The sequence below is a fragment of the Anopheles gambiae genome, chromosome 2 (genome assembly GCF_943734735.2).
Source record: "Anopheles gambiae chromosome 2, idAnoGambNW_F1_1, whole genome shotgun sequence".
NCBI classification, from domain to species: Eukaryota; Metazoa; Arthropoda; class Insecta; order Diptera; family Culicidae; genus Anopheles; species Anopheles gambiae.
In genome coordinates, this window is record NC_064601.1 from 82858280 (window position 1) to 82870727 (window position 12448).

The 12448-nt window shown below is 43.9% G+C and overlaps 2 protein-coding genes and 14 non-coding genes across 17 annotated transcripts; 1 reads left to right on the plus strand and 15 right to left on the minus strand.

The window, feature by feature from the left end:
• Nucleotides 1–156: 156 nt before the first annotated feature.
• LOC133392326 (5S ribosomal RNA) lies at nt 157–275 on the minus strand. Its single transcript, XR_009765651.1, has one exon. It is a non-coding gene; the product is annotated as a 5S ribosomal RNA (ribosomal RNA).
• Nucleotides 276–655: 380 nt separating this feature from the next.
• Nucleotides 656–774, minus strand: LOC133392327 (5S ribosomal RNA). Its single transcript, XR_009765652.1, has one exon. It is a non-coding gene; the product is annotated as a 5S ribosomal RNA (ribosomal RNA).
• A 382-nt stretch (nt 775–1156) lies between these two features.
• LOC133392328 (5S ribosomal RNA) lies at nt 1157–1275 on the minus strand. Its single transcript, XR_009765653.1, has one exon. It is a non-coding gene; the product is annotated as a 5S ribosomal RNA (ribosomal RNA).
• Nucleotides 1276–1656: 381 nt separating this feature from the next.
• On the minus strand, nt 1657–1775 carry LOC133392329 (5S ribosomal RNA). Its single transcript, XR_009765654.1, has one exon. It is a non-coding gene; the product is annotated as a 5S ribosomal RNA (ribosomal RNA).
• Nucleotides 1776–2157: 382 nt separating this feature from the next.
• On the minus strand, nt 2158–2276 carry LOC133392330 (5S ribosomal RNA). The gene has a single exon (XR_009765655.1). It is a non-coding gene; the product is annotated as a 5S ribosomal RNA (ribosomal RNA).
• A 381-nt stretch (nt 2277–2657) lies between these two features.
• Nucleotides 2658–2776, minus strand: LOC133392341 (5S ribosomal RNA). The gene has a single exon (XR_009765667.1). It is a non-coding gene; the product is annotated as a 5S ribosomal RNA (ribosomal RNA).
• A 381-nt stretch (nt 2777–3157) lies between these two features.
• LOC133392331 (5S ribosomal RNA) lies at nt 3158–3276 on the minus strand. Its single transcript, XR_009765656.1, has one exon. It is a non-coding gene; the product is annotated as a 5S ribosomal RNA (ribosomal RNA).
• Nucleotides 3277–3656: 380 nt separating this feature from the next.
• On the minus strand, nt 3657–3775 carry LOC133392332 (5S ribosomal RNA). Its single transcript, XR_009765657.1, has one exon. It is a non-coding gene; the product is annotated as a 5S ribosomal RNA (ribosomal RNA).
• A 380-nt stretch (nt 3776–4155) lies between these two features.
• On the minus strand, nt 4156–4274 carry LOC133392333 (5S ribosomal RNA). The gene has a single exon (XR_009765658.1). It is a non-coding gene; the product is annotated as a 5S ribosomal RNA (ribosomal RNA).
• Nucleotides 4275–4656: 382 nt separating this feature from the next.
• On the minus strand, nt 4657–4775 carry LOC133392335 (5S ribosomal RNA). Its single transcript, XR_009765661.1, has one exon. It is a non-coding gene; the product is annotated as a 5S ribosomal RNA (ribosomal RNA).
• A 382-nt stretch (nt 4776–5157) lies between these two features.
• Nucleotides 5158–5276, minus strand: LOC133392336 (5S ribosomal RNA). Its single transcript, XR_009765662.1, has one exon. It is a non-coding gene; the product is annotated as a 5S ribosomal RNA (ribosomal RNA).
• Nucleotides 5277–5657: 381 nt separating this feature from the next.
• LOC133392337 (5S ribosomal RNA) lies at nt 5658–5776 on the minus strand. Its single transcript, XR_009765663.1, has one exon. It is a non-coding gene; the product is annotated as a 5S ribosomal RNA (ribosomal RNA).
• A 382-nt stretch (nt 5777–6158) lies between these two features.
• Nucleotides 6159–6277, minus strand: LOC133392338 (5S ribosomal RNA). Its single transcript, XR_009765664.1, has one exon. It is a non-coding gene; the product is annotated as a 5S ribosomal RNA (ribosomal RNA).
• Nucleotides 6278–6657: 380 nt separating this feature from the next.
• On the minus strand, nt 6658–6776 carry LOC133392339 (5S ribosomal RNA). The gene has a single exon (XR_009765665.1). It is a non-coding gene; the product is annotated as a 5S ribosomal RNA (ribosomal RNA).
• Nucleotides 6777–7706: 930 nt separating this feature from the next.
• On the plus strand, nt 7707–9218 carry LOC3289942 (uncharacterized). The gene is made up of 3 exons (XM_555946.3): nt 7707–8021; nt 8092–8317; nt 8433–9218. Exons 1-3 carry the CDS (start codon nt 7965–7967, stop codon nt 9080–9082), a joined length of 933 nt encoding a protein of 310 aa, XP_555946.3. The 5' UTR covers nt 7707–7964; the 3' UTR covers nt 9083–9218.
• Nucleotides 9219–9279: 61 nt separating this feature from the next.
• On the minus strand, nt 9280–12393 carry LOC5667188 (uncharacterized). Of its 2 annotated transcripts, none has more exons than XM_061645048.1 (8): nt 12138–12392; nt 11864–11981; nt 11691–11767; nt 11239–11476; nt 11084–11163; nt 10716–11001; nt 10550–10644; nt 9280–10423 (listed from the first exon to the last, which is right to left on the minus strand). In XM_061645048.1, exons 1-8 carry the CDS (start codon nt 12177–12179, stop codon nt 9935–9937), a joined length of 1425 nt encoding a protein of 474 aa, XP_061501032.1. In that variant the 5' UTR covers nt 12180–12392; the 3' UTR covers nt 9280–9934. The 2 variants fall into 2 exon arrangements, with proteins under 2 accessions (XP_061501032.1, XP_061501033.1); XM_061645049.1 differs by having other exon boundaries at nt 9516–10484; nt 12138–12393.
• Nucleotides 12394–12448: the final 55 nt, after the last annotated feature.

A 12448-nucleotide genomic window follows, 5' to 3' on the forward strand; every position in this document is an offset into this window, starting at 1 on the left:
GAACAACATCGCCCATCGAGGGAAGCGTTAGAAGGGGAACAATTCATCCAAAAGGAACTTTTTCACAGCGTACTGGGATGACCACAAGGACGATGGATACATTCCATGCGACCAAACACATCCCCGATGAGGCTGAGAAAAGCAAAAAGGTGAAGATGCCAACGACACATGGTTTTCCCAAGTGGTCACCCACCTAAGTACTAGCCATGCCCGATGTTGCTTAACTTCGGTGATCGGACGAGAACCGGTGTTTTCAACATGGTATGGTCGTTGACAACCATGCCCGCCGCTAACACGCAACATAAACCAACGTCACACCGCCGTCTAACGTTCAAATCTAGTGTGGAATTCATCTTTTCTGCAGCCTCCACAAGTCACAGGGTACAAGCTACAGTGCTTTTTACACAACAAAACACATCGTCAAGAGTGGTTGTTTGAGAAAAAGTATGTTCGACCACAGTTCCCCCACTCCAACATATGCTACAAAGGGCTATAAATAGAACAACATCGCCCTTCAATAGAAGCGTTAGAAGGGGAACAATTCATCCAAAAGGAACTTTTTCACAGCGTACTGGGATGACCACAAGGACGATGGATACATTCCATGCGACCAAACACATCCCCGATGAGGCTGAGAAAAGCAAAAAGGTGAAGATGCCAACGACACATGGTTTTCCCAAGTGGTCACCCACCTAAGTACTAGCCATGCCCGATGTTGCTTAACTTCGGTGATCGGACGAGAACCGGTGTTTTCAACATGGTATGGTCGTTGACAACCATGCCCGCCGCTAACACGCAACATAAACCAACGTCACACCGCCGTCTAACGTTCAAATCTAGTGTGGAATTCATCTTTTCTGCAGCCTCCACAGGTCAAAGGGCTCAAGCTACAATGCTTTTCACACAACAAAGCACATTTTAAAGAGTGATATTTGTAGAAAAAGTATGTTCGACCACAGTTCCCCCACTCCACCATATGCTACGAAGGGTTATAAATAGAACAACATCGCCCTTCGAGGGAAGTGTTAGAAGAAGGAAAGAATTTATCCAAAAAGAACTTTTTCACAGCGTACTGGGATGACCACAAGGACGATGGATACATTCCATGCGACCAAACACATCCCCGATGAGGCTGAGAAAAGCAAAAAGGTGAAGATGCCAACGACACATGGTTTTCCCAAGTGGTCACCCACCTAAGTACTAGCCATGCCCGATGTTGCTTAACTTCGGTGATCGGACGAGAACCGGTGTTTTCAACATGGTATGGTCGTTGACAACCATGCCCGCCGCTAACACGCAACATAAACCAACGTCACACCGCCGTCTAACGTTCAAATCTAGTGTGGAATTCATCTTTTCTGCAGCCTCCACAAGTCACAGGGCTCAAGCTACAATGCTTTTCACACAACAAAACACATTTTCAATAGTGGTTGTTTAAGAAAAAGTATGTTCGACCACAGTACCCCCACTCCAACATATGCTACGAAGGGCTATAAATAGAACAACATCGCTCTTTGAGGACAGCGGTAGAAGGAGGAACAATTCATCCAAAAGGAACTTTTTCACAGCGTACTGGGATGACCACAAGGACGATGGATACATTCCATGCGACCAAACACATCCCCGATGAGGCTGAGAAAAGCAAAAAGGTGAAGATGCCAACGACACATGGTTTTCCCAAGTGGTCACCCACCTAAGTACTAGCCATGCCCGATGTTGCTTAACTTCGGTGATCGGACGAGAACCGGTGTTTTCAACATGGTATGGTCGTTGACAACCATACCCGCCGCTAACACGCAACATAAACCATCGTCACACCGCCGTCTAACGTTCAAATCTAGTGTGGAATTCATCTTTTCTGCAGCCTCCACAAGTCACAGGGCTCAAGCTACAGTGCTTTTCACACAATAAATTGCATCTTCAATAGTGGTTATTTGAGAAAAAGTATGTTCGACCACAGTTCCCCCACTCCAACATATGCTACAAAGGGCTATAAATAGAACAACATCGCCCTTCGAGGGAAGCGTTAGAAGAAGGAAAGAATTCATCCAAAAGGAACTTTTTCACAGCGTACTGAGATGACCACAAGGACGATGGATTCATTCCATGCGACCAAACACATCCCCGATGAGGCTGAGAAAAGCAAAAAGGTGAAGATGCCAACGACACATGGTTTTCCCAAGTGGTCACCCACCTAAGTACTAGCCATGCCCGATGTTGCTTAACTTCGGTGATCGGACGAGAACCGGTGTTTTCAACATGGTATGGTCGTTGACAACCATGCCCGCCGCTAACACGCAACATAAACCAACGTCACACCGCCGTCTAACGTTCAAATCTAATGTGGAATTCATCTTTTCTGCAGCCTCCACAAGTCACAGGGCTCAAGCTACAGTGCTTTTCACACAATAAATTGCATCTTCAATAGTGGTTATTTGAGAAAAAGTATGTTCGACCACAGTTCCCCCACTCCAACATATGCTACAAAGGACTATAAATAGAACAACATCGCCCTTCGAGGGAAGCGTTAGAAGGAGGAACAATTCCTCAAAAAGGAACTTTTTCACAGCGTACTGGGATGACCACAAGGACGATGGATACATTCCATGCGACCAAACACATCCCCGATGAGGCTGAGAAAAGCAAAAAGGCGAAGATGCCAACGACACATGGTTTTCCCAAGTGGTCACCCACCTAAGTACTAGCCATGCCCGATGTTGCTTAACTTCGGTGATCGGACGAGAACCGGTGTTTTCAACATGGTGTGGTCGTTGACAACCATGCCCGCCGCTAACACGCAACATAAACCAACGTCACACCGCCGTCTAACGTTCAAATCTAGTGTGGAATTCATCTTTTCTGCAGCCTCCACAAGTCACATGGCATAAGCTACAGTGCTTTTCACACACGAAAACACATTTTCAAAGTGGTTGTTTGAGAAAAAGTATGTTCGACCACAATACCCCCACTCCAACATATGCTACGAAGGGCTATAAATAGAACAACATCGCCCTTTGAGGGAAGCGTTAGAAGAAGGAAAGAATTCATCCAAAAGGAACTTTTTCACAGCGTACTGGGATGACCAAAACGACGATGGATACATTCCATGCGACCAAACACATCCCCGATGAGGCTGAGAAAAGCAAAAAGGTGAAGATGCCAACGACACATGGTTTTCCCAAGTGGTCACCCACCTAAGTACTAGCCATGCCCGATGTTGCTTAACTTCGGTGATCGGACGAGAACCGGTGTTTTCAACATGGTATGGTCGTTGACAACCATGCCCGCCGCTAACACGCAACATAAACCAACGTCACACCGCCGTCTAACGTTCAAATCTAATGTGGAATTCATCTTTTCTGCAGCCTCCACAAGTCACAGGGCTCAAGCTACAATGCTTTTCACACAAATAAATGCACCTTCAAGAGAGTTTGTTTGAGAAAAAGTATGTTCGACCGCAGTTCCCCCACTCCAACATGTGCTACGAAGGGCTATAAATAGAACAACATCGCCCTTCAAAGGAAGCGTGAGAAGAGGAACAATTCATCCAAAAGGAACTTTTTCACAGCGAACTGGGATGACCACAAGGACGATGGATACATTCCATGCGACCAAACACATCCCCGATGAGGCTGAGAAAAGCAAAAAGGTGAAGATGCCAACGACACATGGTTTTCCCAAGTGGTCACCCACCTAAGTACTAGCCATGCCCGATGTTGCTTAACTTCGGTGATCGGACGAGAACCGGTGTTTTCAACATGGTATGGTCGTTGACAACCATGCCCGCCGCTAACACGCAACATAAACCAACGTCACACCGCCGTCTAACGTTCAAATCTAGTGTGGAATTCATCTTTTCTGCAGCCTCCACAAGTCACAGGGCATAAGCTACAGTGCTTTTCACACAATAAAACACATTTTCAATAGTGGTTGTTTGAGAAAAGGTATGTTCGACCACAGTTCCCCCACTCCAACATATGCTACGAAGGGCTATAAATAGAACAACATCGCCCTTCGAGGGAAGCGTTAGAAGAGGAACAATTCATCCAAAAGGAACTTTTTCATAGCGTACTGGGATGACCACAAGGACGATGGATACATTCCATGCGACCAAACACATCCCCGATGAGGCTGAGAAAAGCAAAAAGGTGAAGATGCCAACGACACATGGTTTTCCCAAGTGGTCACCCACCTAAGTACTAGCCATGCCCGATGTTGCTTAACTTCGGTGATCGGACGAGAACCGGTGTTTTCAACATGGTATGGTCGTTGACAACCATGCCCGCCGCTAACACGCAACATAAACCAACGTCACACCGCCGTCTAACGTTCAAATCTAGTGTGGAATTCATCTTTTCTGCAGCCTCCACAAGTCACAGGGTACAAGCTACAGTGCTTTTTACACAACAAAACACATCGTCAAGAGTGGTTGTTTGAGAAAAAGTATGTTCGACCACAGTTCCCCCACTCCAACATATGCTACAAAGGGCTATAAATAGAACAACATCGCCCTTCGAGGGAAGCGTTAGAAGAAGGAAAGAATTCATCCAAAAGGAACTTTTTCACAGCGTACTGAGATGACCACAAGGACGATGGATTCATTCCATGCGACCAAACACATCCCCGATGAGGCTGAGAAAAGCAAAAAGGTGAAGATGCCAACGACACATGGTTTTCCCAAGTGGTCACCCACCTAAGTACTAGCCATGCCCGATGTTGCTTAACTTCGGTGATCGGACGAGAACCGGTGTTTTCAACATGGTATGGTCGTTGACAACCATGCCCGCCGCTAACACGCAACATAAACCAACGTCACACCGCCGTCTAACGTTCAAATCTAGTGTGGAATTCATCTTTTCTGCAGCCTCCACAAGTCACAAGGCATAAGCTACAGTGCTTTTCACACACGAAAACACATTTTCAATAGTGGTTGTTTGAGAAAAAGTATGTTCGACCACAATACCCCCACTCCAACATATGCTACGAAGGGCTATAAATAGAACAACATCGCCCTTTGAGGGAAGCGTTAGAAGAAGGAAAGAATTCATCCAAAAGGAACTTTTTCACAGCGTACTGGGATGACCAAAACGACGATGGATACATTCCATGCGACCAAACACATCCCCGATGAGGCTGAGAAAAGCAAAAAGGTGAAGATGCCAACGACACATGGTTTTCCCAAGTGGTCACCCACCTAAGTACTAGCCATGCCCGATGTTGCTTAACTTCGGTGATCGGACGAGAACCGGTGTTTTCAACATGGTATGGTCGTTGACAACCATGCCCGCCGCTAACACGCAACATAAACCAACGTCACACCGCCGTCTAACGTTCAAATCTAATGTGGAATTCATCTTTTCTGCAGCCTCCACAAGTCACAGGGCTCAAGCTACAGTGCTTTTCACACAATAAATTGCATCTTCAATAGTGGTTATTTGAGAAAAAGTATGTTCGACCACAGTTCCCCCACTCCAACATATGCTACAAAGGACTATAAATAGAACAACATCGCCCTTCGAGGGAAGCGTTAGAAGGAGGAACAATTCCTCAAAAAGGAACTTTTTCACAGCGTACTGGGATGACCACAAGGACGATGGATACATTCCATGCGACCAAACACATCCCCGATGAGGCTGAGAAAAGCAAAAAGGTGAAGATGCCAACGACACATGGTTTTCCCAAGTGGTCACCCACCTAAGTACTAGCCATGCCCGATGTTGCTTAACTTCGGTGATCGGACGAGAACCGGTGTTTTCAACATGGTATGGTCGTTGACAACCATGCCCGCCGCTAACACGCAACATAAACCAACGTCACACCGCCGTCTAACGTTCAAATCTAGTGTGGAATTCATCTTTTCTGCAGCCTCCACAAGTCACAGGGTACAAGCTACAGTGCTTTTTACACAACAAAACACATCGTCAAGAGTGGTTGTTTGAGAAAAAGTATGTTCGACCACAGATCCCCCACTCCAACATATGCTACAAAGGGCTATAAATAGAACAACATCGCCCTTCGAGGGAAGCGTTAGAAGAAGGAAAGAATTCATCCAAAAGGAACTTTTTCACAGCGTACTGAGATGACCACAAGGACGATGGATTCATTCCATGCGACCAAACACATCCCCGATGAGGCTGAGAAAAGCAAAAAGGTGAAGATGCCAACGACACATGGTTTTCCCAAGTGGTCACCCACCTAAGTACTAGCCATGCCCGATGTTGCTTAACTTCGGTGATCGGACGAGAACCGGTGTTTTCAACATGGTATGGTCGTTGACAACCATGCCCGCCGCTAACACGCAACATAAACCAACGTCACACCGCCGTCTAACGTTCAAATCTAGTGTGGAATTCATCTTTTCTGCAGCCTCCACAAGTCACAGGGTACAAGCTACAGTGCTTTTTACACAACAAAACACATCGTCAAGAGTGGTTGTTTGAGAAAAAGTATGTTCGACCACAGATCCCCCACTCCAACATATGCTACAAAGGGCTATAAATAGAACAACATCGCCCTTCAAAGGAAGCGTTAGAAGGGGAACAATTCATCCAAAAGGAACTTTTTCACAGCGTACTGGGATGACCACAAGGACGATGGATACATTCCATGCGACCAAACACATCCCCGATGAGGCTGAGAAAAGCAAAAAGGTGAAGATGCCAACGACACATGGTTTTCCCAAGTGGTCACCCACCTAAGTACTAGCCATGCCCGATGTTGCTTAACTTCGGTGATCGGACGAGAACCGGTGTTTTCAACATGGTATGGTCGTTGACAACCATGCCCGCCGCTAACACGCAACATAAACCAACGTTACAAGGCCGTTCATCTGGCTGATTCATTTGGAATTAGAACATTAGATTGGAGCAGGTTCATTTTAAAGCGTCATCTATCCGTCATTCAGGGAAACGATTGGGATGGTTTGTGTCTCCGATGGTTGCCCGGTGAGAAAACAATGGAATATTTCATCGTCTTAGTATACAGTTAGTTCCCGAGTTACGCGGCTCTTGATATTCGCGGATTTGGTGATACACAGTTTTGTTAATTTTACAATTCATCGGTCAAAATCAGTAATATTTGCTCCAAGAATTGACGAATGCGAAATAAATAGTTATACTGTAAACCCTTTCAATTCACTGAAACATCAGATAGATTAGAAAATTTCTGCAAGAATCGTATCAAGTATCAAGTATCACGTGTTTAAAAGTAATAAATTTAATTTAAAAAAAAAACCATTGGTCGTATGTGTTTAAGAGCGTTTCTACATACACCGAGAATGCAGCTGAGAAAATAACTGACAGCATGCTTTGACAGCGACTGACATCATTTTCAGTGAGAGAATTCTCCACGGCATGCAAAGAACGATGGAGCTGAGAAAAATTCAATTGGCAGTTTATGGCAAACGATCAATTGTAGTTTGCATTTTTGCCGTCTAATAATCGTAGAAACATTATATTATTAGCAAAAGAAACTTTTTTGACTTCATTATAGCGATTCAAATGGATTTTTTCAACATCATTTTAAAAGTCTCATCTCGGCGCTTTCCGGAGCTTCTACACACACTGGCGTGAGAAACCGATTGTCAATTCTCTCACAGCCATCTCTCACCTGCAGTCTCGGTGTATGTAGAAACGCTCTAACAGAAAAACGCGATATTCTACTTACGTGGATGCCTCGGGAACGCATAAACAGCGTATTTAGAGAGTAGACTGTAAGGAACTGTCAATGAGCGTGGATGATTGTTTACCGAATGGTTTTGTTTATGTTTTCTGAAATTTGTCGCATTTTTCTAGCGTTGGTCGGGGAGGACACCGGATCAATCGAATAACACCGGATTAATCGGATAATAATATACAAATTGACTTGAAGTTTACACTCAGTTCATGTGGCATACGTACGACTGGAAGTAGAATTAACAACACAAGTCTTTCTCAGTTTCTACGAAAGCTTCACTTGCTTTTGTGATGGATCGGCAACGAAAGAAGCGTGTTGCTGCCGCGAAGCAAACAACGGAGAACGTGGTAAGATTTTGTGTAAAAAGTCTTCAAAAATTGCTTGTACTGGTATAACGTTATCTTGACATTCTTGCAGCGCGACCATCAGCAAGAGATGGAATACGACAGCGAGGATACAATGATTGAGTTTATCAAGGTGGAATGCGGCACGAACCAAGATGGTGATCCGTTCATCAGCAACGTTGTAATAGATGATAACGAGCTATTTCAGGACGGCATGTTTGAGGAGGTGAGTGTGCGTAAAAAACCTCACACGAAGCAAACACCGAACATTGAGGATAAAACAGGACGCAACCGAGCAAGTAAGTGCAGGGGTAAATTAAAGTTTCCAAAGCATTATGATGCCTTTCTGAGCGTACAATGATTGTATGTAAATGCTGTGGAATATGCTGCTTACATTCGCCTATTATGTTTCAGCATTAAGAGAAAAGGTGCCATTTAAATCCACAACACCGTCAACGGCAACAAACTGCACGGAAGCACCGGCCGCAAATGAATCGCTCATAAGCTTATTCTCCAAGACCGATCAACGGCTGCTGGGCATAGAGACCAGCCTGTTGGAAATAAATGGCAAGCTGGATACGATTGGCGATCAGTTCCAGTCGATACTGAACAACGCAGACTCGACCGAGCAAAAGAAGCCCATGTACGTTGACATCGATTTCGAAAAGATCGACAGCTTAGAGCAGCTGGAAACGTTTAACGACGAGCTGGCCAAGCCGGAATACGAAGAGAAGATAAGACAGTGGCTCGAGAGCAACATAATTGATATGCTGTGTGATAACCGAATGTCGGATGCGATAGATATGCTGTTTACGAGACGATTTCTCACCTGTTGCAGCTGGACAGGGATCGGTAAGGGTGCGCAGAAGATCGCCATGATGCAGATGACGAATGTGACGAAATTGTTCCAGCGCATTGGCACGACCTCGCTGACTGTGGTTAATAATAAGCGTGTGGCAATCTTCTTTATGAAAAAGCTAAAGAATGCAACCAAGAGAGCACAGGTAAAGGGCGTACGGCAGAGCACCTGTCGGGCGATGGCATCTGCCTCTTTGGAGTGTTAGTGAGGACCGGGATAGACGTATTACTTTGAACAACGCAGAGTTGGGTTTTTTTTTACTTAAAACAGACTAATTAAAAAAGAATTTGAATTAAGACATGTTAAATGTAATAATGCTACGAATAAATCGTGTGAATTTATGGAAAGTGTAATTCGAATATTATGCAAAGAAATTCTTTCAAATTAAATAAATAGTTTCCATTTGTATCAAAAACTAATTAGTTTTTTCAATCTGTTATACTTTTTCAACTCGTACAGCCAATGGTGCTTCATATGTGCCTAACAGTTTTCTTTTCTTTCATTTACGTTCGATAATTAACTATTTCGTCGGTTTATAAAGACATATGTTAATACAAACAAAGTTACAGGTAGTCTCCGAGTTACACGGCATTTCTTATACGCGGTTTTCTAAATTTGACAGTTCTTTGAGCAAATTGTACTGATTTGACACATCAATTGTCAAATGACAAATAATTTCTTTTTTGATCGAATGTTTAAACCCATTTTTAATGGTTTAAAACTGTTATATTCAGTCAGAATCATTCCTATTAATTGATTAAGTGACTAAAACTACCTCCTATTTGCAAAATTACACGATGTTTTGGCTTAAAATCACGAGATTCGATTTACGCGGAAATTATTAACCGTGCATCTCGAGGACCGCCTGTATTCGAATAGAATGAGCTAAAAACTGAGAACTTATTAAACTCTCTTAACCGAGAACGACTATACAACAGACCTTAAGACAGATATACTCAACAACTTATTTTTTTTAAGAAATCTGTCAAATTATGCATATTTACAGAATAAAAACCTTCCCGTTCACCAGAAAAGTTAGTTCGTTAATACCATTTAACTAAAATAATTGTTCCTCATCATCTGTCTCAGCTTCACCCTGCAAACTTTCTTTCGTTACGTCCGGGAACTTTTGCAGCTCGCGCAAGCAGTTCAGCAGCACAGTTTCAATTTCCTTAAAATCTCTTTGCCGCTTCCGCCCCAGAACCGACCCCAGATGATCGAGCAGCCCACTGTACGGCGATGCTTTCGTCTGCGCTATTTGGTCCGTAATTTTGGACAGATTACGAAAGGTACGTATAATGAACGGTTCCACCTTGCAGTTCGTAACGTACGACACCGGTCGTATCGATTCGGGTTTTGGGATTGGACTGGAGGTGGGCGGTGTGATGGATGTGCAGGGGGTTAACCGGGGCACTTTTTCTGGGGTACGTATCGGGCTTGAGTGGTGTCGTTTGTATTCACGACTTACAGTTGGACCTTCGATCGGCACGGGCGGCGTTGGTACGACAGCAACTTGCATACTGGGTTGCTTTGCACTTATTTCCGGCTATAATTTGATAAGAATGGAGCCATGCACATTTAGATTCTTACGCACCATCGTTTCCAACCTTCCGTTAGCTTCCGTTAGTAATATTAACCAGCAAAAGGGAAAAATAAATAACACGATACTCACTGTTGCTGCAGGCTGCTCATCAGCATTGCAGTAATTCTTGCGAATAAACTGCATCGCCTCGTACGCAAACCACGTTGGTTGATATTCCTCGCCAGCTGCAAAATGAAGCGCCAACAAACTATTACCGCAATCTTGATAACAAAATCGAGATAAATGTACTACGTACCCGCTGACATCGCTTTCACTTTTCTGAGATTATTTCGAAGCTGTACCCTCAGGTGTTGCCATTTGCGTTTCATATCTGCAATTGGGAGATGCAAACGTTGTTCCAGCGTTTTCCACGCCCGGTACTGTACCGCTGCATTTTTGTAGTACTGATGCGTTTTATCCCACAGTGCGGGCCTCTGCTGTATATGCCTGATAAGCTCAAGGATGACTTCACGCGCATCGGTATCATCAGGATATCCGCCGGAGGGATCTTGCACCGAAGCAGCAGCTGTACTTGGATTATCCTGGTCAACGATAAGTGATATGGCAGTAAATTTATTATAATTAGTATTGTATTCCCTTATTTACGTAGCACGAGCTACTCACAGAATTTGGAATATCGCCATCGCGAAGAAACTTCATCGCCTCGTACGCAAACCATGTTGGCTGGTAGTCGGGTTCAGCATCTTAAAATACATTCATAGTTCATTATTGCTTCTTTTCATCGATTTTACTTTCCTACTTTACAAAAGTGCATTTACCTGATCCATTCAATCTTTTGTTTCGTACCTTCGAATGGTTTGAACGAAACTGAGTGCGCAACATTTTCCACTTTTCCTTCAGATTTTCTACCGGCACACCAAACTGTGCCGCAATCGTGTTCCATGCTTGCTGCTGCACACACAAGTCTCGGTAGCCCGGTGCGTCTTGCTTCCACAGCTCCGGCATACTTCTTACGGTGTTAATGAGCGTCAGCACGACCTCTTCCTTTAGCTTTATCTGCAAGAAGGGTAAACAGTACAGTAATAGTGAGAACACAATTTGCCCAAAAATCGTGAGTAATGAGGTTGCAATGGTTTTCCCCTATCCATTCGGACATAAGGGAAGTGTCGAGCAGCAACGTTACCTCCAAGGAAGGTGGGAACCACTGCCCTGAAGTCCAAATGTTACTGTACTTTTTACATCATAGAAAGCCATACATTGCTATACATACCGATCGCTTCAACTTGGATACTTTTGGTTGTTCTTGACTTTTTTCATTTATGGGCTGTGAACCATTGGTGCTTGTCTCTAAAATGTAAAGAAAAACGAAGAATATATTTGTTTTCGTGGGATTATTCCACAGGAGATACAGGAATGATGACAGCATTATTTCAATTCGCTTACCACTAGAAACGTAATCTGGCATAATAACTTCTTCGTAAAAGATATCTTCATCGTCCGAATTTGATATTTGTTCTACCTTGACGAATTCAACATTCTCGTTTTCATTGTCGGGAAAGTCCTTTTATCGGAATGAAAGTACAATTAGAATTTGAAATGACAAACACTACCACGAGAGCAACAATACTCAATACGGACTTAATGACGCCGGCACACACCACACTGCCGGGGATTCGATCCGATACAGCAGTGAATGTGTTAACAAAGGTCTACTTACCAAGAATTCGGACATCATACTGCTATCGTCGTATTCATCCATTTTCTTCTAGAATGCTTCCGTCCTGTGAACGGAAACGTACATTCGCATGTAAAACCTTCGACGAAACTTAACGCAATCGTGAAGCAGGGTATGTATAAGGTAACCTTTAGTTCGTTAAAACTTCTTAAAATGGTAGAAAAGCGAACAGTTTAATATCGCTTCCCTACGCGACGTTATCGTCAACAGAGTTTGTAAACAATGATGGACGCGCTCGAAAGAGAATGACAGTTTAGCAAATGACAGCTTCTTGGTTTGTAGTAGTTTTATCA

Excerpts from the sequence above, each read along its gene's own strand:
- LOC5667188 (XM_061645048.1), bottom strand. The coding sequence starts at position 12,179 with ATGGATGAATACGACGATAGCAGTATGATGTCCGAATTCTTG. Across the intron at positions 11,982-12,137 it reads GTATGATGTCCGAATTCTTG|GACTTTCCCGACAATGAAAA; the intron begins GTAAGTAGACCT and ends TTCCGATAAAAG. Across the intron at positions 10,424-10,549 it reads ATGAGCAGCCTGCAGCAACA|CCGGAAATAAGTGCAAAGCA; the intron begins GTGAGTATCGTG and ends ATCAAATTATAG.
- LOC3289942 (XM_555946.3), top strand. The coding sequence starts at position 7,965 with ATGGATCGGCAACGAAAGAAGCGTGTTGCTGCCGCGAAGCAAACAACG. Across the intron at positions 8,022-8,091 it reads AGCAAACAACGGAGAACGTG|CGCGACCATCAGCAAGAGAT; the intron begins GTAAGATTTTGT and ends ACATTCTTGCAG. Across the intron at positions 8,318-8,432 it reads AACAGGACGCAACCGAGCAA|CATTAAGAGAAAAGGTGCCA; the intron begins GTAAGTGCAGGG and ends ATTATGTTTCAG.